The following is a 24,273-nucleotide window of genomic DNA, read 5'->3' on the forward strand; positions in this document are numbered from 1 at the left end:
AATGTGATAAATTTATGTTATTTGTTCTACATCTCTGAAACTTGTAATAAAGTTCTAATCTAGAACTTAGTACCACATCAGTAATCAATAGTTTCAAGAATCATCAAGAACAGTTTAAGAATTTCCAGACTAAGTTCAGAAGTTGATTCCAAGAGTTGCAGGTACTGAATTTTGGTTTCCAGCACTTAATGTTACTGATTCAGCTTTACAAAATCATTATGATACCACTTTCAATATCTACAAACCTTCTAAATTTGAATTGATCTATGTATTTCATGAATCTAGACTGAAACATACCTTCACAGATTATGTCAGACTCAATCTTTAGAAATTTCCAGATCGCTAACTTGTAACAGATCTTGAATCTAAGTCATCTAATCTTGTCTAAACTTCCATGTCTTAATCCTCTTATTCAGTTCAAAGCAATACTGATAAGTTACAGTTTCATGAATTTTTTCAGGTTCATTTCAGGTTCTATTTTTGTTGCTTTATTCCCATTTCTGCACAGCACTTGCAGATTTCAGCATTTCTGTCTTGTACCAAAGTCACTGCTTCTCTTCTTTCTGAGATTTCAGAGGACATAAAAGTAGCATACCATTTGCTCCAATATATTACAGGAATTAAGTTGAGCTTTTTCTTATTTAAATGTTGCATACTTTGTCTGATACAAAATCAACCACTTAAATTCCAATGCTTTCAACCAAAACACTCAATAAAAGACTACAAACCACCTCCCCCACAGTTAAATATTTGCTCGTCTCGGGCAATGAAACTCAACAAGTGCTCAACAAATTGATACGTTAGCTATAGGAATAGATTTTCAATTTCTGTTATGTTCTGTTTCCTTTACTCTTGATTTCCTGCAGCTTTTTGCAACCTCAAAGAATTTAGCATAGTGTATCAAGATTTGGAATTCCAAGTCATTCTAGCTTGATGACTGAATAGTTGAACTTGTCCATGTCCCTCATTTAGCATTCAATCAGTAAAAAGATGAATTCAATCCTCATTTTGATCAGACAAAAGTTACAAGAATTGTACAGCTACTGTGTACATTACAGTTTCTGTCCATTAAATTTGTGTTCCTGTTTTGTATCAATCATGTTACCTTCTGAAGTGTAATTGAAGTGTTTTTCAAATCTTGATACAAAATGATCAGATGACCAGCAGATCACATTACTGCTCTTGCAGAGAAACTGATTGTAGTTCCAAACAGCAGCTTCCCATTTCCAATTTTACATTTCAGTTTCTAAAGCTTGAAATGATCATGACATGCCATTTATTTCTGCATCTTGAAAGGTTTCACTTAAGCTTCTCAATCGTTTAAATGCTGCTTCTTATTTTTGATACATCTTGATACCAAGTCACAACATTTCTCAACTTCTGAATTTATGTTCCTGCAGATTTCTGCATTTCCAAATCAACCTTATTTCTGCATTTCCGAATTCCTACAATGGCTGCACAAAAGCAATGTTTAGAATCAATCATGTTTATGAAAACATTTTCATTAGCATTCCAATCAGTAGCATTTCAAAATAATTGCCCCAATAACCACTTACATATTCAACCCTGCTTTGATTCTGAAGATTCAGAATTTAAGTCCTGCAGATTTCCATTCAAGCAACTGCATTCAGTCTCAAATTCAGGATTGCCATTGCTCCACAGTAGCATTTCTGCATTCCTGATTTTGTTCACAGCAACACCCAAATAGAAAATGCAATCAGGAATTGCTCCACAACTCCCTCTAAGTTGCTTGATTATGCAAAACTCCAGCTTCCCAATCTTGAACCACTTCAATCTTCTTCATGTAACCGAGTACTCCAAAACAAAATTTAATCCTCACATATCATCCAACAAAGCTCTTTCCCCCACACTTCAACTTAATCCACCTTGGCCAAAATATCATCATATAACAACCCATGTATCCATATCCAAAAGTTTACAATTGAGAAGACATAAATTTACAAGATGATTATCAAGAAGAAAAGCAAGAATTCGTGTGGAAGAAAGAAACAAATAGATTTACCTTCATAAACATGATATAATCCATTGGATTGTGGTTTTGAAAGAATCAAAGCAAGTTCTAGAGTGAAATAACACAAGAGCATCATTCAATTAAGGATCATCCTCACTAGGCATGAAAAAGTATCAATCCAATATACCAATCAAGTGTCCATTATTAAATAGAAATCTTAAAAAAATTAAAAGTCCATTATTGACAATAAGCTCCAAAATAGATTCTCAAATCTAGCTCACATTCCATACTTCAAACATGTTATATAAAAATTGCTAAGGGGTACCATTTTCTTATTCAAATCAAAACCAATTTCAACAATAAAACTTCAACAATAAAAATCTATTCTATAAAAAAAATGAGCAATTTATTAAATCAACTAAAAATGAAAATAAAACGGCAAACTAAGTTGGAACAAACTCCCCTTCACATGAGTAGATAGCATCAATAACCTTCATCTTTTGCATCACCTCTCCATTGCCAATCTCATGAAACAACTTGAGTCTATGCCCATTCACCTTGAAAATCCGGTTGGTAGCCTCTTCCCTAATCTCAAAAACTCCACAAGAAAACACATTAGTTACAACATAAGGTCCCTCCCAACGAGATCTCAACGAACCTTTAATCAATTGGAGCCATGACCTATATAAGAGCACTTTGTCACCAATATGAAATTCCTTACCCACAATGTGCTTATCATGAAAATTCTTGGTCTTTTCTTTATAGATCCGTGAGTTCTCAAATGCTTCTAGTCGAATTTCCTCAAGTTCTTGGAGTTGCAATTTTCTCTCTTCTTTTGCCAAGCTAGCATCAAAATAGCAAGCTTTAATTGCCCAATAAACTCTATGTTCAATTCCCACCGGAAGATGACAAGCTTTACCATAAGCCATTCTATATGGAGACATCCCTATAGGAGTCTTAAAAGCCGTCCTGTAAGCCCAAAGTGCATCATCTAATCTCTTGCTCCAATCTTTCCTGTCAGGTCTCACAGTTTTCTCAAGAATTGACTTCACTTCTCTATTTGACACCTCAGCCTATCCATTTGTTTGAGGATGATAAGGAGTAGAAACTTTATGTGAAACCCCATATTTTCTCAACATAGCTTTCATGTGTCTGTTGCAAAATTGTGACCCTTGATCACTGATGATCGCTCTAGGCACTCCAAACCTGCAGAAAATATGTGACTTGACAAAACTAACAACAACTGAAGATTCATCAGTCCTAGTGGGAATGACCTCCACCCATTTGGAAAAATAATCAACTGCCAATAAAATATATGAAAATCCAAAAGAGACAGGAAATGGACCCATGAAATCAATACCCCATACATCAAAGATCTCACAAAATAACATGTAATGTTGAGACATTTCATTCCTAGACCCTATGTTCCTAGTTCGTTGATACCTATCACATGATCTACAAAAAGCATAAGCATCACGAAAAAAGGTAGGCCAATAAAATAAACACTCTAAAACTTTTCTAGCCATCCTCTGGGGTCCAAAATGGCCTCCACACTCAGATGAATGACAAAATGCAAGTACAAACTGAAACTCAAAATCAGGTATGCATCTCCTAATAATCTGCTCACTACAAAATTTTCATAGATAAGGATCATCCCACACATAATATTTTGAATCACTTTTCAATTTGTCCTTTTGAGCTTTTGAAAATTGTGCAGGAAAAATGTTACCTACTAAGAAGTTAACCAGATTTGCATACCATGGAGACTCACCATGCACCCTAAAAAGCTGCTCATCTCTAAAGTCATCATCAATAGCCATGTGATCCAAGTCCCCTTCAATTCTTCTCAAATGATCTGCAACCAAGTTCTCCTTCCCACTCCTATCACGAATCTCCAAATCAAACTCCTGAAGTAGAAGCATCCATCTAATCAATCTGGGATTAACATCTGGCTTCTTGAGGAGAAACTTCAAAGCTGCATGATTAGAAAATACAACCACGTGAGAACAAAGTAAATATGATCGGAATTTATCTAAAATAAAAACAATGGAAAGAAGCTCCTTTTCTGTCGTGGTGTAATTTACTTGAGCCGAATCCAAGGTCTTTGATGCATAGCAGATCACAGGTGGTGCTCCTTATACTCTCTGCGCCAGTACTGCCCCAATGGAAAAATTTAAAGCATCACACATAAGCTCAAATGGTAAAGTCCAATCAGGTGGCCTGATGATAGGTGCATAAATCAAAGCCTCCTTCAATCTCTGAAAAGCTTCCTTGCACCTCTGATCAAATTGAAACTCCACATCTTTCTGAAGAAGCTGAGATAGTGGAAGAGCAATCTTACTGAAGTCCCTAATAAATCTCCTGTAGAATCCTGCATGACCAAGAAAAGCTCTAACATCCCGCACGCATGCGGGGTAAGATAAAGAAGATATAGTACTAACTTTAGCAGGATCTACCTCAATTCCTCTCCTAGAGACTATGTGTCCTAAAACAATACCATGCTCAACCATAAAATGACATTTTTCAAAATTAAGTACCAAGTCTATCTCAATGCATCTATCTAAAACCCTAGACAAATTTTCCAAACATGCATCAAATGATGAACCATATACAGAAAAATCATCCATAAAAATCTCCATGCAATGCTCTAATAAATCTCCAAAAATACTCACCATGCATCACTGAAAGGTTCCTGGAGTGTTGCAGAGTCCAAATGGCATGTGTCTATAAGCGAATGTACCGAAAGGACAAGTGAAAGTGGTCTTCTCCTGATCCTCTGGGTTGATACAAATATGAAAATATCCAGTGTAACCATTGAGGAAGCAATAATGTGACTTACCCGCCAATCTCTCCAACATTTGATCAACAAAAGGCAAAGGGTAGTGGTCCTTTCATCTTGCTTGGTTCAACTTCCTATAGTCCACACATACTCTCCAAGAATTCTTCACTCTGGTGGGCACCAACTCATTCTCTTCATTGGCCACTACTGTCACCCCTGATTTCTTTGGAACCACATGGATGGGACTTACCCACTTACAGTCAGAAATACGGTAAATGATACCTGCCTGTAAAAGTCTAGTCACCTCTTTCTTCACTACGTCAAGGATCAGTGGGTTAAGTCTCCTCTGGGGTTGTCTCACTGGTTTCACATCCTCCTCCAAATAAATCTTGTGCATGCAAATAGAAGGACTGATACCAGGAATATCTGCTAATGTCCATCCAATGGCTTTCCTGTACTGTCTCAAAATCTCTAATAATCTGCTCTCTTGTTCTGGTTCTAAATTCTGAGCTATGATGATAGGCAACTGTTGATTCTCTCCCAGGTAAGCATACTTCAAATGTTGAGGCAATGACTTCAAAACTTCCTGTATCTGATCAACAGAAGGTGATCCTAGGGGTAATGCTGCTAAGCAATCCCCTACATATAATTCTTCTTGTCTGAGCGATCCTAGGGGTAGAGCTTCTCCTAAGCAATCCCCTACGCATGATTCATCTCTCTCACTCAGAAATAATCCACAAGATTTATCATCCACTCCCAAGGCTGAAATACCTTCCAACATTGAAGATAATACACCACACTGACCAACCTCTACAAAATCTGAATCAAACCCTGAAAAGAAATCCATGCTATCTAGCTCCTCTGAAATATCTAAACTGAGAATAGAATGATCCTCTCTAGGATGCTTCATAGCATCAAAAATACTGAACTGGACCACTGTATCTCCTATCTCCATAGAAAGTGTGCCTGCATGAACATCAATCTTGGTCCTTGCAGGCCTCAAAAATGGTCGTCCTAGAATAAGTGGAGATCTACTGGCCAGGCAGTCCCCCTCCATATCAAGGATATAAAAGTCTGCAGGAATAATAAGTTCCCTCACCTTAACCAATACATCTTCAATAACTCCAGTTGGATGAGTCTGACTGCGGTCAGCTAACTGAATAACTACTTCTGTAGGTTGTAATGGTCCAATCCCTAAAGTCTGAAAAATTGATTTTGGCATCACATTAATTGAAGCTCCTAAATCCAACATAGCATCCTTAAACAAACTACTCCCAATCTCGCAAGGTACTGTAAATACTCCAGGATCTTCACATTTCTGTGGAACTGGCTGAATGAGTGCAGATACATTCTTGCCCATACTAATCAACTCATTCCCTTTCAACTTCTTTTATGCACACAAAGATCCTTAAAAAATTTAGCATATTTTGGAATTTGCTTGATCATTGTGAGTAAAGGGACATTTACCTCCACCTTGCTAAATAAGTTCACAAGCTCTTGAAATTCCTTAGCTCTTTCCTCTTCTACATTCTTCCTTGGTTGAGTTTTTCATTGAGGAAAAGGCAATGGGATGCTTGGCTCTGAATCTTCTTGAACAGAATTCTGAGTTTCTGAATTTCCAAATTTGCGAGAAATCCAAGCTTGAAGGGTACTGTAGCTTCTCGAGGTTTTTAAATCCTCCTCAAAATTAATCGGATGGTCCAGATTGATTTGATCTCATCTAACGGCTGTGATGTCTTCAGATCTGGATCAATAGCTTTGGATCTTCATCAACGGACAAGATCTGCTCCCCATTAGATCGGATGGACCAGATTCTCAATGGATGACTCAGATCTCTCCGATCTTCAATGGATGGTCCAAATCGCTCCATAGCTTGATTGCTTCGGAATATCTGCTAATGCCCATCCAATGGCTTTCCTGTGCTGTCCCAAAATCTCTAATAATATGCTCTCTTATTCTGGTTCTAAATTCTGAGCTATGATGACAGACAACTGTTGATTCTCTCCCAGGTAAGCATACTTCAAGTTTTGAGGCAATGGCTTCAAAACTTCCTGTATCTGATCAACAGAAGGTGATCTTAGGGGTAATGCTGTTGAGCAATCCCCTACACAGAATTCTTCTTGTTTGAGCGATCCTAGGGGTAGAGCTTCTCCTAAGCAATCCCCTACGCATGATTCATCTCTCTCACTCAGAAATAATCCACAAGATTTATCATCCACTCCCAAGGCTGAAATACCTTCCAACACTGAAGATAATACACCACACTGACCAACCTCTGCAAAATCTGAATCAAACCCTGAAAAGAAATCCATGATATCTAGCTCCTCTGAAATATCTAAACTGAGAATAGAATGATCCTCTCTAGGATGCTTCATAGTGTCAAAAATACTGAACTAGACCACTGTATCTCCTATCTCCATAGAAAGTGTGCCCGCATGAACATCAATCTTGGTCCTTGCAGTCTTCAAAAATGGTCATCCTAGAATAAGTGGAGATCTACTAGCCAGGCAGCCCCCCTCCATATCAAGGATATAAAAGTCTGCAGGAAAGATAAGTTCCCTTACCTTAACCAATACATCTTCAATAACTCCAGTTGGATGAGTCTGACTGCGGTCAGCTAACTGAATAACTACTTCTGTAGGTTGTAATGGTCCAATCCCTAAAGTCTGAAAAACTGATTTTGGCATCACATTAATTGAAGCTCCTAAATCCAACATAGCATCCTTAAACAAACTACTCCCAATCTCGCAAGGTACTGTAAATACTCCAGGATCTTCATATTTCTGTGGAACTGGCTGAATGAGTGCAAATACATTCTTGCCCATACTAATCAACTCATTCCCTTTCAACTTCTTTTTATCCACACAAAGATCCTTAAAATATTTAGCATATTTTGGAATTTGCTTGATCATTGTGAGTAAAGGGACATTTACCTCCACCTTGCTAAATAAGTTCACAAGCTCTTGAAATTCCTTAGCTCTTTCCTCTTCTACATTCTTCCTTGGTTGAGTTTTTCGTTGAGGAAAAGGCAATGGGATGCTTGGCTCTGAATCTTCTTGAACAGAATTCTGAGTTCCTGAATTTCCAGATTTGTGAGAAATCCAAGCTCAAAGGGTACTGTAGCTTCTCGAGGTTTTTAAATACTCCTCAAAACTAATCGGACGGTGCAGATTGATTTGATCTCATCTAACGATTGTGATGTCTTCAGATCTGGATCAAAAGCTTTAGATCTTCATCAACGGACAAGATCTGATCTTCTCCTCATTAGGTCAGATGGACTAGATTCTCAACGGATGACTCAGATCTCTCCGATCTTCAATGGATGATCCAAATCGCTCCAAAGCTTGATTGCTTCGTTTAGCCCTAGATTTGATCCCAAGTGTGGTCTAATCTGATCGGGTCCATGACCCTTTTGATGCCTACAAAATAATAATAACATATTAGCATCAAATACCATGATAATTGGCGAATTTGCAATTAAGTCCAAGGTCACAATTTATGAAATGTAATGTAAATGTGAGATTAAGCTATGAATAGACCATTAAAAACATGCATTATAAATCAAAATAATGTAGCAAAATCATGGTTATCACACACCATATAGACAGTACAATTTCTCAACTCATCAGGCCTATTAATTTAACGAATAAATCTCATCCATTGATAAGTTAAAGAAATAAATATTAAGTATACGTGCTTGTTATTATATAGGGATTAAGAGGACACACATCCATAATAACAGATGTTCTATTCTTTTATGTAGTCAGTATAAATCAAACAACCTCAAACGGTCTTGCTCAATACACACATAGTGCACTAGTATAATTTTATAGTCAAGACAGACTAATACCAAATTACATTACAACCGTTCCAATAGTTTATCCCAATCCATCTTTGTTGTGAGCTACTATTTATACTTTATAAGGAACCGATAATATGATTTTCTGTGTAGCACCACACACTATGTTATCTACAATATAAATTAAATGGATAACTACATTGACATATATATAAATATAAAATATAAAATATAAATATTTGACCAAAATGATTCTCATTTAAAAATATTTCAAAATAGATATTTATACAAAATCTAGGCTTATAGTATACATCCCAACAGCTAGAGGGTGAAGAAGTTAGAGCAAAATTTATCAAATCAAAGATTTCATCAAAGCTCAACTTCAAATAGAATTCGGAGATGGATTCAGATTCGACACGAGGGTGCCTCCACCATTCGTATCCACAAACTTCGATTCTTGGAAATCAAGGATCAAAAATTTTCTTATGATGGAGATAGAGCAATGGTTTGCTCTAATGGAAGGCTTCGAAGCTCCAACAAACTCAAAGGGCAAGCTCCTTAAAAAGAGCAAATGGAGTCAAGAGCAAATTCAAAGGAGCGAGGTAAATAACAAAGTGACCAAGCTATTGGTCAATTTATTGCCAAGTAATATTTTGCCTCAAGTTGGAGAATTTAAGGATGCCAAGGAGCTTTGGAGCAAATTGACAAAGATTCATGAGGTCCCCTCCACTGTACCAAATCAAGAAGAATCCAAAGGGGTGACTCATTGGATCAAGACAAAGAGGAGGAAGATTTCGAGGTTGAGAGATGCCCAACATCGGAAGAAGAAGTCCTAGAAGCTTTATCCTCAAAGGAGTGCAACCAAAAGAGCAAGGAGGGAGCATACTCCTTATTTCATATACAAGAGGATGATGAAGAAGAAGAAGCCTCCATCTCCGGATCAAGAAGAGATGAAGATGAAGAAGCTTCCACCTCCAAAAGTCAAGTCAAATCAATTGGAGGAGCATTATTGTCGGATCAAGAGGAAGCCTCTACATCCAGATCAAAAGGAGAAGATGTCACTCCTACAAGCAAAGGTATATCAATTTCAATTGTTAATAATAAAGATCATATCATTTACTTTAAGTGTAAGAAAAAAAGGTATTACAAGAGTAAGTACCCTAAATTGGCCAAGAAGAAGGGCCAAGTGGCACCAAAGGGCAAGGAGAAGCTGAAGGAGACTGCCCCCACAATAAAGAAGAGCAAGGAGCACATTGTGTGTTTCTTGTGCAACTAAAAAGGACATTATTGAAGCCAATGTCCAAAGGGGAAGAAAGCAATCAAAGTCAAAGGAGGAAGCACAAGTCAAGGGGAAGCTTACAAGATAAAACCCAAGGTATCATTTATTGAACCTATCCCTTTGACTCATGGTAAAAAGCATGCTAGTTCTAACTTATATTATTTTAATACTATTTACCATAAAAATAGAAGGTATAATAGAATTAATGAAAATCATGTGGCTTTTCATGCTAAGACTACCACACCTAAGGTTAGGAAGGTAGATAACCACTTGGGCAAGAACATTAAGGATAATAGATACAATCCCAAAAATAGAAATGCCCAAGGATTTAAAGAAAATCCAAAACTATGGATTTAGTGATGGAAAATCAAGTCTTGAAGTCAAAGCTTGATAACATGGAGAAGACCGTAAAGAGAATTGAAAATATGCTTAAGGGTCAAAATGATTACAACCTAGGATTAGGAGCACAAAGGTCATCCAATGGTAGGAGGGGTTTGGGATACAAACCTCAAGACAAGAAGGATATTCCTTCTTATCATAGGATTCCATATAGCTATGGAGCCGAACCTAGGTCTAGTGGTCAAGTCAAAAACACTAGGGAAGCTATCTCTAGAAGTGTTTTTACAAAGACAAAGATAACTAAGACTTCTAAAAAGTCTAACAAAGTCACTAAAAAGGTCACAAGGGAAGCTATCCCTAGAGTTGACTTAGAGAAGGTGACCAAGGCTTCTAAGAAGCCTAACAAGGTCATGAGGAAGGTATCTAGGGAAGTTATCCCTAGTGAGTACATACGGCATCTAAGGAGCACCAATAGGTTTTGGGTTCCTAAGAGTATTTTCTCTACCTCTTAGATGGGTTAGAGAGTGTCAACTATAATTGGAAAGATAGTTAACCCAACCTTAATGATGTTGACACTTGGAGAACATTTTCAAGGTTATTGATAACCTTTGAAAATGAAAAGGACTTATTGATTACTCTTTGAAAGAGTAAAATGTGGTAAAACTTGAGAAAATTGAATTTAATTTAAATTGGCACAATTAGAAAAAACATAAGAAATAACAAGTTTAGATTTTAGTATTTTCTTAGGGAATTAAAGGCAAATCTAGCCTTAATTTAAAATGATTACTCTTTAAAAGAGTAAAATGTGCCAAAATTTGAGGAATATGCTTAATTTTAATTGGCACAAATTAATCAAGAGATAAAGAAATGCCAAGTTGAGTTTTGACATTTTCTTGGGAAAAAGTGGGCAATCTAGGATTTAATTTTAAGTTAGCTAAGGTTTAAGGATACTTAGATAGATAATCTAGGTATTTTATTTAAGCTAAATTGTCATGCTTTGTTTGCCCATTATATGCCATGACATCATGTGTGAATTCATTTTTATTATGAAAAATACAAAAAAAAATACCATGGCATGTCATACATACATCATGTAGCAATAGTATATTTTCATTTGAAAAATATTTCTTTTTGATGTATGCCATAACTCATCATGCATTATTTTAATCTCCTTGAATTTAAAGACAAATGATATTTACTAACAAGTGACATCCTAGGTGGATGCTCATAATTTCTAAAATGCTTAGATAGATATGCATGATCTCTAGTTTAGGGCAAAACTAAAAATTACATCTCACAAAGACTATAAGATGACTTGTATGTGTTTTAGTGCACATTAGATACAAGTAAGATGTTAGGATGATGAACAAAGTTCAAGATGTCGTCTTAGTGCATCTACTTGAGTTTTGGGTTCATCAAATCACATAGTCATGTGTATTCCAATCATTGGGAAAGTTAATATACAAGTCATGTGCATTGAGTCTAAAGAATATTGTTGGATATTGGTTTTGAAAATGATTTTAAAATGCGGTTGGAAAACCTTGGTGAAGGCTATCTTTTGATAGTAATCATTATTGAATAGTTAGGCACAAATTTGGAAGAAACATTGAAGTTTTTGCAAGTTTCCAAGTTTATGTTAATCTTTGAAAATAATATATATTTTCTTAGAAAACTATTTTTCCATGATAGTATATCCCTAAATAATGTCTACAATAATTTTCATGATTTTTAGAATTTTGTAGAATTTTTGGAGAGTTTTTGAATTTCGCTGAAATTGTATTTCAGAAAATCAGAGCTCCAATCGATCAGCCGATCGATTGGAGGGCCCAAATTGATCAGCCGATCGATTGAGATGTGTTTTCCCATGAACAGTGGCTCACAGAATTGATCAGCCGATCGATTCATTCACTCCTGGATGATCGGGCAATCGATTCAGAGGCAGGTTCTGCGAATAGAACCTCTCTAAATCGATCAGTGGATTGATTGAAATGATTTCAATTGATTGAGACCCAACTTCAATCGATTGGGAGTGCTAATTTTGGTTGGGAAAGTCTGATTTTAGCATTTTAAATTATTTTTAGTTTAGATAACCATTCCTAACCCCTTAAAATATATTTGTATACATTTAGGGGGAGTTGTCATGATGAAAACATGGATAGATTGGTTAAGGAAGACTAAGTAGAAGTTTTGGTTGAGATTTAGTTTCAAATATTGATTTTTAAATCTCAAAACTTCTAAATTTGGATTTCCTAAAGATTTAGGGATTCCAAGTCATTATTGGTGCAATGACAGAAGCTACGAGCATGTCTTTAGGGGGAGTTACTCTTTAAGGACATGAAAATTAATTTTTCATAAACCTTGGTAGGTGGTTAATCTTCCTTAGCGTAAATGCTCAAGGTTGAGCATTTGAACACAATGGAGAGTGGATATCTTCATTGTTTAGTTGTGTATGCTCAAGGATGAGCATTAGATGCAATGAAGGGTATGAGACCTTCATTGGGATTGTTGGATTGGTTAATGCTCAAGGATGAGCATTGGATACGATGAAGGGTATGATACCTTCATTGTGGTGTTGTGAACAATGAGTGAAGTTGTGAATAAGGTTGAGTAACTCTTCAAGGGGAGAGTTTTTGATGTATACCAATAGGGGGAGAATGTAGGATTTAAGTTAGGCATTTGCCCCTCTAGGAAAGTTAGGGAGAGAATACAAGGTATATACTATGTCTTTATTACCTTAAGAGGGAGTTTGCTTGTAGAAAACGGAGAGAATGAAGGAAACCCTTATTCATGCTTTGGTATGAGGAAGAAGTTGAGGTTATGGATTAGCCTAACTTAAAGGTATTGTCAAACATCAAAAATGGGGAAATTATTGGTGCAACATCCCCTGGGTCAAGGTTGACCAGGTTGACTAAGCTTGAGTTGGCTCAAGCTTGAGTCGATGTTTGGGTTTCGGTGTTTGACAATACGTGGAGATTGTAGGTGCAATCATCTGTTTGGGGAGTTACTGGTGCAATTCCCCTCTAGTTAGGGTTTGACCAGATTGGTGTGAAGAAGAGTCAAGTAGGTCAAGGTTATAAACTGGATACTTGATTGGGAAAGTCCTAACTGGATGTTAGGCAAGAGAAAATCCTAGTGAGTCAAGCTAGGTGAAAGTCCTGGTGAGTAAAGCCAAACAGATGAAAGTCCTAGTGAGTGAAGCTAGGCAGATGAGAAAATCCTAGTGAATGAAGTTAGATGAAAGTCCTGGTGTCACGCTCCGAGGGTATACTTGTCCTCCAAAGTGGATGGTACCCCCTAGTGACAATATAAAAAATAACTGATATCAAACCAATAAAAAATTGACACAAGCATCGATGCAATATAACATCACAACTCATAGTGACATATGTGAGTATGTATGCATGCACAGGTGAACATATCAAATTAATCAAAAACATAACTAATGACATAAACACTCGATACAAAGAGAAAACACAAACTACAAACAACGGAAAGTAGAGTAACACTCATATAGAAATCCATACTCTAAAATCCGAACTCGAGTGGGACTAGCAGCCAGGATCTCTGAGCGACACACATCCTCTATCTGCTAAACTGGAGGATCAAAGAAGAACAATGGGTAGTGAGTATATAATAAAAATATACTTAGTGGATAGAAAAATATAGAGCATGAATAGAATACTGACAGAAAATCAAAGATACAGTCTCGGGTGACATACTTACTAACTAATGCAGGTGTCCCAACATAATCATCAACTAACAGACAAGTATAATCAATAACACTAACCTGCTCAACCAAGTATAACCAACAGCCATGAGTACAGATGGTACATCTGAACCTGCACGAACAAAACATATGACCAACATATAGCAAGTATATAACAAACACTGACTACGAGAGAACGCTCTACCACGGATGGTCCCGTGGGTTGTCAGGGTAAATAACCAGTCACTGTCCAGGAGTACATACGGTACATCTGAACCTACACGAACAAAACATATGACCAACATATAGCAAGTATATAGCAAACACTGACTGCATGAGAACGCTCTACCACGGATGGTCCTGTGGGCAGTCAGGGTAAATAACCAGTCACTGTTCGCGGGAGAACGCTCTAGCACGGATGGTTCCGTGAGCGGACAGGGTAAATAACCTGTCACTGTCTGCCGGAGAACACTCTACCACGGAATGTCCCGTGAACATACAAGGTAAATAACCAGTCATGTATGCGGGAGAACACTTTACCACGGATGGTCACGTCGGCAGACATGGTATATGCTAATGGTCACTAATGACCCTCTCACCCGCGCATGGGAGATAGGATATACTAAAGGTCACTGACGACTCTCTCAACTACGAATGGGAGATAATGGTCGATAGTGTTGGAGCAATCCCAATGGTCCGTGGGACCATGTGTTTTGGTGTTTGGGCAAAGGGTTTAAGTTAGGTTCACCCTTATATTTGATATGTGTATTTGAGTTGTTTAAGTTAGGCCCGGTGAAGGATGGAGCATCCGAGGGACCATGGACAAGGCAGCGAGGACAAGCGCCGAGGGAAGCGACTTCGAGGCATACGCGAAGGATGACATTGGGGACGAGCCACGGGCTTGAATGCATCCGAGGGACGAGAGCCAAAGGAAGTAGGCTTGAAGGCAAGAGGTCAAGGTTGCAAAGAAGCGTCAAGTGAGTCATAAGGGTGAGGGTACGAGTGCATGAGAGATTGTACTCGGAGTAAAATCTTAGTTTTAGGATTTTACTGTAGCGTTACTATAGCAGTACTGCAACAGTACTGTAGCGTTACTGTAGTAGTACTATAGCGCTACTGTAGCAGTCGACTGCATGTTTTAGCAGTCGACTGGTGCAGTCGACCGGGCAGTTCACTGGGAGTGAACAGAATGCTTCTGTTCATTCGGTCAGTGTGGAGCAGTCGACTGCTAGTTTTAGCAGTCGACTGGTATCGAGCCGTTGGGATGTAACGGTCGAATTTCCACAGAGGGCAGTCGACTGCATGTTTTGACAGTCGACTAGTAGGCGGGGGTTTCCAACCCGTGGCCTATATAACCAAGGCTTGAGAGCTTGGTTATAGTTGACAAAATAGAGGTGGTTAATTTCTATTAGTAGTCTACCTGTGCCCTAGCATCAAAGGAGTCCTTGGTGAGAGTTGTGGTGAGGTTTCTCCACCCACAAGGAGGTTGAGCTAGCCGGAGTTTGCCGAGGACTAATCCACCGACGGATTGAGGGATTGTCCACCTTACGGACACGCCGTGGAGTAAGAGCAAGTTATCTCATAACCACGTAAACGAACGTGTTAGCGGTTGCATTTCCTTTCTTAGTTTTAGTCTTTCTACTTGTTTGTTTGTATTTCCGCTTGCGCACTAACATTGTAGAAAGAAGTGAGGATTTGGGGGTGCCGTCTATCCAACCCCCCTTCAAGCCGGCCACCGATCTCCCTACAGATAGGACATACCGACAGTTGCTAATGACCCTCTCAACCATGAATGGGAGACAATGGTCAACAAGTTATAACAACCAAGAGGTCTAGTAGGATTCTCGGATTCCTACACTATGGTATGGTAATATCATACATATCCATAAACACAATCATGAATATAACTACATAGATCCTATACTACGGTATGGTAATCTCATACATATCCATAAACACAAACATGAATATAACTACATAGGTCCTACACTACGGTATGGTAATATCATGCATATCTATAATCACAATCACGAATATTAAATATGACTACATAGCCATCCATAATAGATCAACATATAAGGGCAACCAATAAGCACTACAAGAAAAACCCTCATAGACATCAGTGGAACAACAACAGTTTTAAGCAAAAACCGATGTCTTTGAGTATTTTACACCGGTTTTTCCAAAACCGGTGTCTATGAGCGGAGATTTTCGCTCATAGACATCGGTTTTTTTAGCCGATGTCTATGAGCGCCTTTTTTTCATTAATAGACACCGATTTTAACTGCGGTTTTTAAAACCGGTGTCTATGAACCAAAATTTTGGCGGACTTTCTTAGCGCCCTGTCTTTTGGGTTTCTCCTCGCCTTGGATGAAGCAACCAGCTAATTTATCTCCCCAATTTTGAACAATTCGACATGGCGAAATTAGCACTCCTCTTCCTTTGATCCCATTTCTCGCTCCCTCTTCCCCCTTCTTTTGTTCCTTTTCATTCCGTCGATCTGTTGGCCAGATGAAGAAAGGCCGAGTTCTGGTGGAGCCGGCGGCGGCAGTAGCGGAGACGCGGTTCCGCGACGTGCGGAAGCGGCCGTGGGGGCGGTTCGCAGCCGAGATCAGGGACCCCTGGAAGAAGGTCAGGGTGTGGCTCGGAACCTTCGACTCGGCCGAGGCTGCCGCTCTGGCCTACGACTCCGCCGCTCGCGCATTCCGTGGTTCCAAGGTCAAGACCAACTTTCCCCTAGCCGCCGCCGCTGCTGCGTCTCCCACCCCTACTCCTGCATTCCGCTGCCCTCCCTCCGCTGACCCAACCCTAGGGTTTTGATAAGATACAAATTGGAATTAAGCCGACCCACCTCATTCTACGCACTCATCACCGAGAGGTCCGAGACCTTGCAATAGCGGCATCGTCGTCTGCAAATCTCGAAGCGAAGATGAAAATTGTGGCGGCTTATCTCCTGGCCGTCCTCGGCGGCAACCCCAACCCCTCCGCCGATGATATCAGATCCATCCTTCAATCAGGTCGAACTCTCTTCCCTCTCATATTTATCTTGGTTTCATTTCGGTGATCCTTGTTTCTTGCTTGTAGTGGGAGCGGAGGCAGAGGATAAGAGGATCAACCACTTCCTCGCGGAAGTCAAGGGCAAGGACATAACGGAAGTCATCGCTGCCGGTCGGGAGAAGTTCGCTTCCGTGCCCTCTGGTGGCTCTGTGGCTGCCATCGGGGTCGCCGCCCCTGGTAGCGGCGGCGCGGGCGGCGCCCCAGCTGCAGAGGAGCCTAAGAAGGAGGAGAAGGTGGAGGAGAAGGAGGAATCCGACGAGGTAAAACTCCCTGTCTTTCCCTCCCGCAAATTTTCGTTTCCGACATAAATTTGTGGTTTTTTTTCTTTCTCGTTTCCAATTTCTGTTTTTGGAAAACACAAGCTATGGAGATTGGTTTAATTGCTATTTGTTGTAAGTTTTGAAGGTAATGGCAGTCTTTTTTATTTTATATACTAGCATATCACTTAAACGGCTACAAGTATGCCACTTTTTCCAAATTTAATAGCACATGGTAAAGTCATATCTTGTGATCAAGGTTCACAAAGCATATACAGAGGCATAAAGTCATGCAGACAAAGACTGAATATTGTTAGTAAAGTGCATAAACTCTCAAGTATTTGGATTAATTAGAGTTGAAGATGTAAGGGGTGGAGGGAAAAAGGAAATCTTTGTTAGTATTAATGATAAGTCGCCATGATGATTACCATTGTTATTGCTAAATTTGTTGATCTCCTATGTTTAACTCATACCTCAAGTATGTAATTAAATGGTTTAATTTCATACTTTTTCGTATTGTTGTGCATACGTAGGATTTTGTTTCTCTGCAGAGAGTTAGATGAGTGGTTTATAGACACCTAGTTGCATCTCTTATTTTCCTCTACATGTATGCACATTTTTTGACATCGGTTGGCAATTCATGTGTATTTATCTTTATTTTAACATACTTCTAACTTTTAACTATGACCAGTGCTTCTTGAATTATCTTTGAAGGTTTGGAATCTTCAACCCAGCAGTCGTGTATGATCACCTGGGAGAAATTTATTCAGCACTTATTCTGGGAAGCTTAGTGTTCTGCATTTTGTTTTACTTGAAAGTGAGCTTCTGTAAATTTCAATCTAGCTTTTCCTATGGTTATTACTGTCCTTTGTTCCTAATTTGAGATGATTATTTTTCTCCAAAGGGTCATTTGGCACCATCTTCTTCGGATTCTGGTTCATTAGGGAACTTCATAATTGATTTTTATTGGGTGAGCTTTCTTAACCAGACATCATTTGCAGAGTTGTTGTGTCATTGTTTTTTTCTGGATTGATTGCACATAAAATAATCAGATAAATGCATCTGATTGATAATTTGAGATACTATGGAGTATGCAAGGGCCTTGCAAATATCTCAAAAAAAAAAAACAAATGAACATATTACAATGGATTTGTTGATTTATTTTTTAATCACTGTTACCTAATCATGGCAGGTTATGTGCCAATGCTTAAACTTTTATTAGCTATATTTGATAGTGAAGGATTTTATCTGTTACTTGTTCCCAGATGTATCACTATTTTTACATATTACAATTATGTTTGCATGGGTGCACTCTATTCTTGCATTTCCATTCTCTGTACTAATGGTTACATGAGATTTCTCCAATCTGCATATAGATTAAACTATATTTGTGTATGTAAGTGTACTTTGTAGAATATGTAGCAGTCTTACTTTCTTCTGGTTGTCTCTTTAACCAATTGATTCTCTTTTGCTTCTTAACTGTGCATGTTTATCCTCAACAAACATTAAAAAAGCACGTCTATTTGCTAAAGTCAAATGTCATAAATTCAATGTAGCCTCATTCATTTTCTTTTTTAGTATAGAAAGTAATATATGCTCTTGATCACAGACTTAAACAGGAAAATCACTCTGTGATTTGTTTTGTTGAATAGTTAAGTCTCAATCATTAGCCAACACCAGGGAGCAGAACTACCCAAGACTAGTAGTTAATGCTCTAGATATTTCCATGGGGAATTGTGCTATAACATGTTTTGGTGTTGAGGGTTTTAGTCGTAAAAGGAGTACCATGAGATCAAATTGCATTGGAAAATGCAATTTCCTTAAAAAAAATTAGTTAAATATTTATGTTTGGTACAAATGAATAAACTTATTTGTGACTTCATTAGTATTTTATTTTCAAATGTTTCATTGCCTACTCTATATGTGTTTGTTCGTGATCCAAGATATGTTGACTTAAGAGTTCAGAGGATATTTTCTAACCATATCTACTTGTGGAACCAACTGAATCACAAAAAACCTTCAAATATTTTTTCCATTATGTGAAATCTTATGAAATGATTTATTTAGAAATCTAAAACACTTGCCCACCAATATTCAATGTTGCCATATATTCACCGGCATGGAAAAAAAATTCTCTCACATCCTTGGTCTCACTGCCAACTATAATACACATACGCATGTACTTCTGTTGCAACAATAGGATTATTTTTACTATGATGATGGGATCTTATATAATATCACATACATGTAAAAACTCTTTAAACATGGCTTAGAATATGATGTCTTTGATTTCGGCAACCACATTCTAGCTTTCATTATAAGGAATACCCAATGAATTGGGATGTCACAAGTCAATTTGAATATGGCGCATTGGAATACTTTCCTGCCTGGTCTCTATTTAAGCTTTTCAAGCTAGTTCTGCAGTTCCATGAACTTTTCAATCTCTAAAGCTCCATTCATGTTAAGTTGTTGGGAAAAGAGCATCTTGACAGAATTGAAATTCTCCTCTTTTTATCAGTAAAGTTTGATTTCTGGCTATACAATAAACACTTGCCTCACACTGCTTGTTCAATTTTCTTGCACGGAGAAGTATATTCACTGATATGAGGTCCTGGCAGAGGAAACCTTAGGTGGAATAGGTTATTCTTTGCTTTTAAATAATTGCCATTAAAACCACATGAGGATCTTACGTCTTGTTGATATTGTTGGACTTCCTTTTGCTCAACCATTTGGTTTGTGCCTTTCTTCATGCTAGTTTTTCTAGCTATGTGTTGTTATTATGCAAGTTGTATCTCATGTATTAATATCCTTCTATAATGAACAAATGAATTACTTGGCAATGCTTTTCAGCCTAATTTTTCCTATCAATGTAGCTGCAATTTATACAGTTTGTGGACAATTTTTTTTTTCTTGTGTAGGGCATGGAACTGTATCCTCGTATCAGCAAAAACTTTGACATCAAGGTTTTTACAAACTGCCGATTTGGTATGATGTCCTGGGTTGTTCTTGTTGTCACATATTGCATCAAACAGGTCAATTTTATCTTTACATCTGTTCTTTGAGCTGTTGATAAATATAGCATATGAGGAAAGCACTAATATGTCAAACAGCATCTGGAACAATAAAGAAATTAATTGAGGAAGAAGATGCTGACTTTACAGATGTCTGTATCCCTGGTTTTAAGCTGGGTGATAGTGAGAAATTTTTCTAATTTTCTTAGTTTAAATTGCAAATCCTTCAGATGTCAGCCTACACTTTTTTTTAACTGCTATGGGTTCCTGTAGGTATTACTTACTTGGGGTTAAAAGGCCAATTGATCTTAGTTTTGCCCATCAATGCCTCAGCTTCACGTCCAGTTTGTTAAAAGAACTTTTGGTGGCTTACAAGAGAGTTACAGTTACCCTAATATTTCCAAATGCAGTGTTTAAAGGTGCACCTTTATAGTTGGGCGTTGCTCTCATGTGAACCATGCTCCATATGACTGACTGTAGTAACCAATAAAGAACAAATGATCATTTGGGGAGTAGGTATTTATTGCCATCGACTTGTTATCTCAATCAATTAGGCACCTGGATGTAATGCCTTATGTCAAAGGATGGATTCCCCAAGTCGACCTTAAAAAAACATGAGAAAGACAATAATGACTGAAGGTTGTACAGTTGAGAGATTATTTGAAGCAAAACATGTAGAGTTTTCTAGTTAATTCACCTATGATGCTGATATCTGGATCAAAAGACAAGACAAAAAGGATAAATACACATCAACTCTAACTTGTTTGAGTGTTCTAGTTTGAGTGTTCAAAAGGAAGCTCTAACTTGTTGTTTTGGGTGCTGAACTAAGGAGGCAGCTGCCTTCTTGCCACATTCCTTGCTGCTGTGGTTGGTAGCAGAAATCACAGAAAATAGGGGGCTTAGTGCAGGATATTCAGGATACCAAGATGGCATCAGAGGTAGTACAATAAATAGTATATCTCTTCATCAGAGGTAGCTTTGTTCTTCTATGCTTCCTTCACTGGATTTGTTGTGTAGTCATATTTCTTTGTTCAACCATTATCATGCCTAGTAAGTTGTTGTATGATGCTGTTGGTTCTTATCAATCTGTACACTTGAATTAGAAGGAGCAAATTATCTATGTTATATTCTAAGCAACATATACTAAGTGTCATATATAAAAGTTTTAGATTCTATGTTATATTCGTTATCTTCCACAGCAGCCTTTAAAAACTCAGTATTCTATTTTATTTGATACATGTACACATTTGTTTTAGTTATTTGACATATGGTGGATATATGTGTTTTTACAGTTTACAAATCTCAAGTACTCCAGAGTTGAAATTGATGAAGTGCGGTTCGAGTGGGCTGAATGCATGCTAGATTACATTTGAAGTGCGGTTCTACCTTGATGTGTTAAAAGAATGTTCTACCTTGATTTTGATATCTATTAGCTAGCTTTTGATGTAAAAAGAATGTTTGGGTATTTTATGGATATTGTTGTAAGAAGATTATTTATATAATTTTGTGAATATTTGTATAATTTGTGAATATTTGTGTATTTTTTTTTTATTGTCGGTTTTTCATTGTTTCGGAAATCAAATTGTGCTATTAAAAAAATATACATATTACATCGGTTTTCCACCGCTGTAAAATCGGTGTTATTAACTAATATTACATCGGTCATTTACCGTTGCCAAAACTGGTGTTATTAACATACAATATTACATCGGTTTTACACCGTTGATGAAACAGTGTCGTTAAGTGATACTACACCGGTTAATAACCGATTCGAAGACTGGTGTCATTAAGTGATACTACACCGGTTTTAACCCGATGTCTAAAATGACAGACTTTTAACATCGGCTTCATAGACATCGGTTTAAAATAAAATAGACACCGGTGGAAAACCGATGTCTATGAAGGTTTTTGTTGTAGTGAAGGTATTAAACTCAGAGATAATATAAGGCAGACAAAAGGTAAACAAGTAATCACAATCTTATCAAACATGCCAATAAACAATCATACTTTATAATCGAGTTATCACGATGATAAGCAAGATCTACCCACCTCTATGTAGCATGTCCAAAGCATCTTCAAGTCCGTGAGATCACATCAAGCTCAAATCCATTCAGTCTCCTCTCCACCTATGGCAACCCACGGCGGAGGCTCGCGATGGCCCAATGGCTGGCGATGGCTCACGGCTAGCCGTGGCATGAGGATCGTGATGGTCGGTCGATGCGCGATTCCGACAACAACAACCTACTTCTATTGTGAACTCGAGTGTCGATCCTGATCTAAGGGGTTCGCCATTGAAGAGACACGAGTTCGTGTTAGGCAGTGATGGAGTTGGTCAGGACAAGTACGTGATGTCTTCCCGTTGGTGGTTCTCGGTTACGGGGTGGGAGCACGCAATGTGAAGCAATAAAATTGCAAGGGGCGGTTGCGACACGCCAAGAGACACGGCCAGTGCTGACGGCGTCACGACCTCTTCTCTTCAATGGCTTAGGACGGCGTCCGGACTTGCAATGCCGCGTCGTGCAGTGGCAACATGCCGCGACAATCGACGCAGCCGCGCTAGCAATGGTAGACGCTCGTGAAGGAGAAGGGCAAGCAAGCACCGAGAAAAGGAGGCAGCACCAGTGGTCGAGGAAGGTGTGCCACAGCATCGTCGTCGCATAGCGTAGGCGCGCTAGGTCGGATCGCGTTGTAGAACGTCGGCGGAGAAGACTTGATGCGACGACGGGCAGTCGCCGATACGCACAAGGAGGTAATGCTGCCCTCGATGGCCGGAGGAAGGAGGTTCTCCGGCGAATAGAGGGGAAGGGCAGCGATGGTCAGGCGCTGTCGAGCGCACAGCGCTGTGCACGTCGCGAGAAGGAGGCGGCGATCCCCATTTTGTCAACTTAGGTTTAATAAAGAAAAGCCTAACTTTATAATCAATCAACACCTTTATTAAATGGGTATTTTAAACAGGCCTTCCTTTTAACCCCTTAAAACTTAAAATAGTTTCTTTAAAATCCAAAAATATTCCAGTAAATTTTCTAAAATTCGCACGAACTTATTTCTGAATAAATTATCTGACCAATATATTTATTTTCCTTATAATAATTCAATATTATCAAATTTTAAGTATTTATATCCTTATTTACATTTTTTTGGTATATTACACCTGGTGAGTGAAGCCAGACAGATGAAAGTCCTAGTGAGTGATGCTAGGCAGATGAGAAAATCTTAATGAGTGAAGCTAGGTGAAAGTCCTGGTGAGTGAAACTAGGCAGATGGAAAATCCTAGTGAGTGAAGGTAGGTGAAATTCTTGGTGAGTGAATGTAACGCCCGAAAATTCTCAAAATAATTATTAGAAATATCCTAGTATTTTTCTGGAATTTTAGAATATTTTTATGAAATTTTTAGAGTAGCGGAAGTAGCAAAAATAAATAGAATCGTAAAATAGCCTACGCGGGAATTGAACCCGAGACCTATTGGGTCCTACGACTTAAGGTGAACTCTAGTAACCAGGAGAACTCAGCAGGGCCGTGCTGAAAGAAAAGGAAATCAATTGTATTTATATTCAAGTTGGGCCGAATTACCCACTTAATATAAATAGGGAGTTTAAGTGAGGAATTGTTATTTTTCTGAAACGAGAAAACCTTTCCCTCAAACCCTCACCGCCGAACCCTCTTCTCTCCCTCATCCTCTCGGCGCCCAAGCCAAGGAAGACTAGGGTTCCGTCTCAAGGGCTCCAAGAGCATCTTCCGGCAACAACTCCGACACGAGGACGCTCCCCTCCGCGAGAGGAACGCATAGACGCGAGAAGATCGTTGAAAGAATCGTCTTCTCTGGAAATCTAGCGATTAGAATCGTAAGAAATCTAGCGCAGGAGGTAAGAAACCCCTCACCTATAGTATAAGTAGCTTTTCGTACGTTTTATGCATTAGTCTAGTCATATGCAGAATTTTTAGTATATAGGGTGTGAATTAGCGCACACTAAGTGTTTGCTTTAATGCTTAGCTCAGTAAAATGCCACTATAGGCATTCCAATAGTTTAGATAAATGCAGTAGAAGCATTTTATAGCACATTTAGTCTTGCTACA

The 24,273-nt window shown here is 38.4% G+C and overlaps 2 protein-coding genes and 1 long non-coding RNA gene across 3 annotated transcripts; all 3 read left to right on the forward strand.

Annotated features, from left to right (window-relative positions):
* The first annotated feature begins 16,385 nt into the window (after positions 1-16,385).
* LOC122031275 (ethylene-responsive transcription factor 3-like) lies at positions 16,386-16,694 on the forward strand. The gene has a single exon (XM_042590408.1). It carries the CDS (start codon positions 16,386-16,388, stop codon positions 16,692-16,694), a length of 309 nt encoding a protein of 102 aa, XP_042446342.1.
* Positions 16,695-16,740: 46 nt separating this feature from the next.
* Positions 16,741-17,239, forward strand: LOC122031276 (60S acidic ribosomal protein P2B-like). The gene is made up of 2 exons (XM_042590409.1): positions 16,741-16,891; positions 16,959-17,239. Exons 1-2 carry the CDS (start codon positions 16,804-16,806, stop codon positions 17,237-17,239), a joined length of 369 nt encoding a protein of 122 aa, XP_042446343.1. The 5' UTR covers positions 16,741-16,803.
* A 556-nt stretch (positions 17,240-17,795) lies between these two features.
* Positions 17,796-20,189, forward strand: LOC122032508. The gene is made up of 3 exons (XR_006126114.1): positions 17,796-18,005; positions 18,093-18,158; positions 20,107-20,189. It is a non-coding gene; the product is annotated as an uncharacterized LOC122032508 (long non-coding RNA).
* Positions 20,190-24,273: the final 4,084 nt, after the last annotated feature.

This window comes from Zingiber officinale, chromosome 11A (genome assembly GCF_018446385.1).
Source record: "Zingiber officinale cultivar Zhangliang chromosome 11A, Zo_v1.1, whole genome shotgun sequence".
Classification (NCBI taxonomy): Eukaryota; Viridiplantae; Streptophyta; class Magnoliopsida; order Zingiberales; family Zingiberaceae; genus Zingiber; species Zingiber officinale.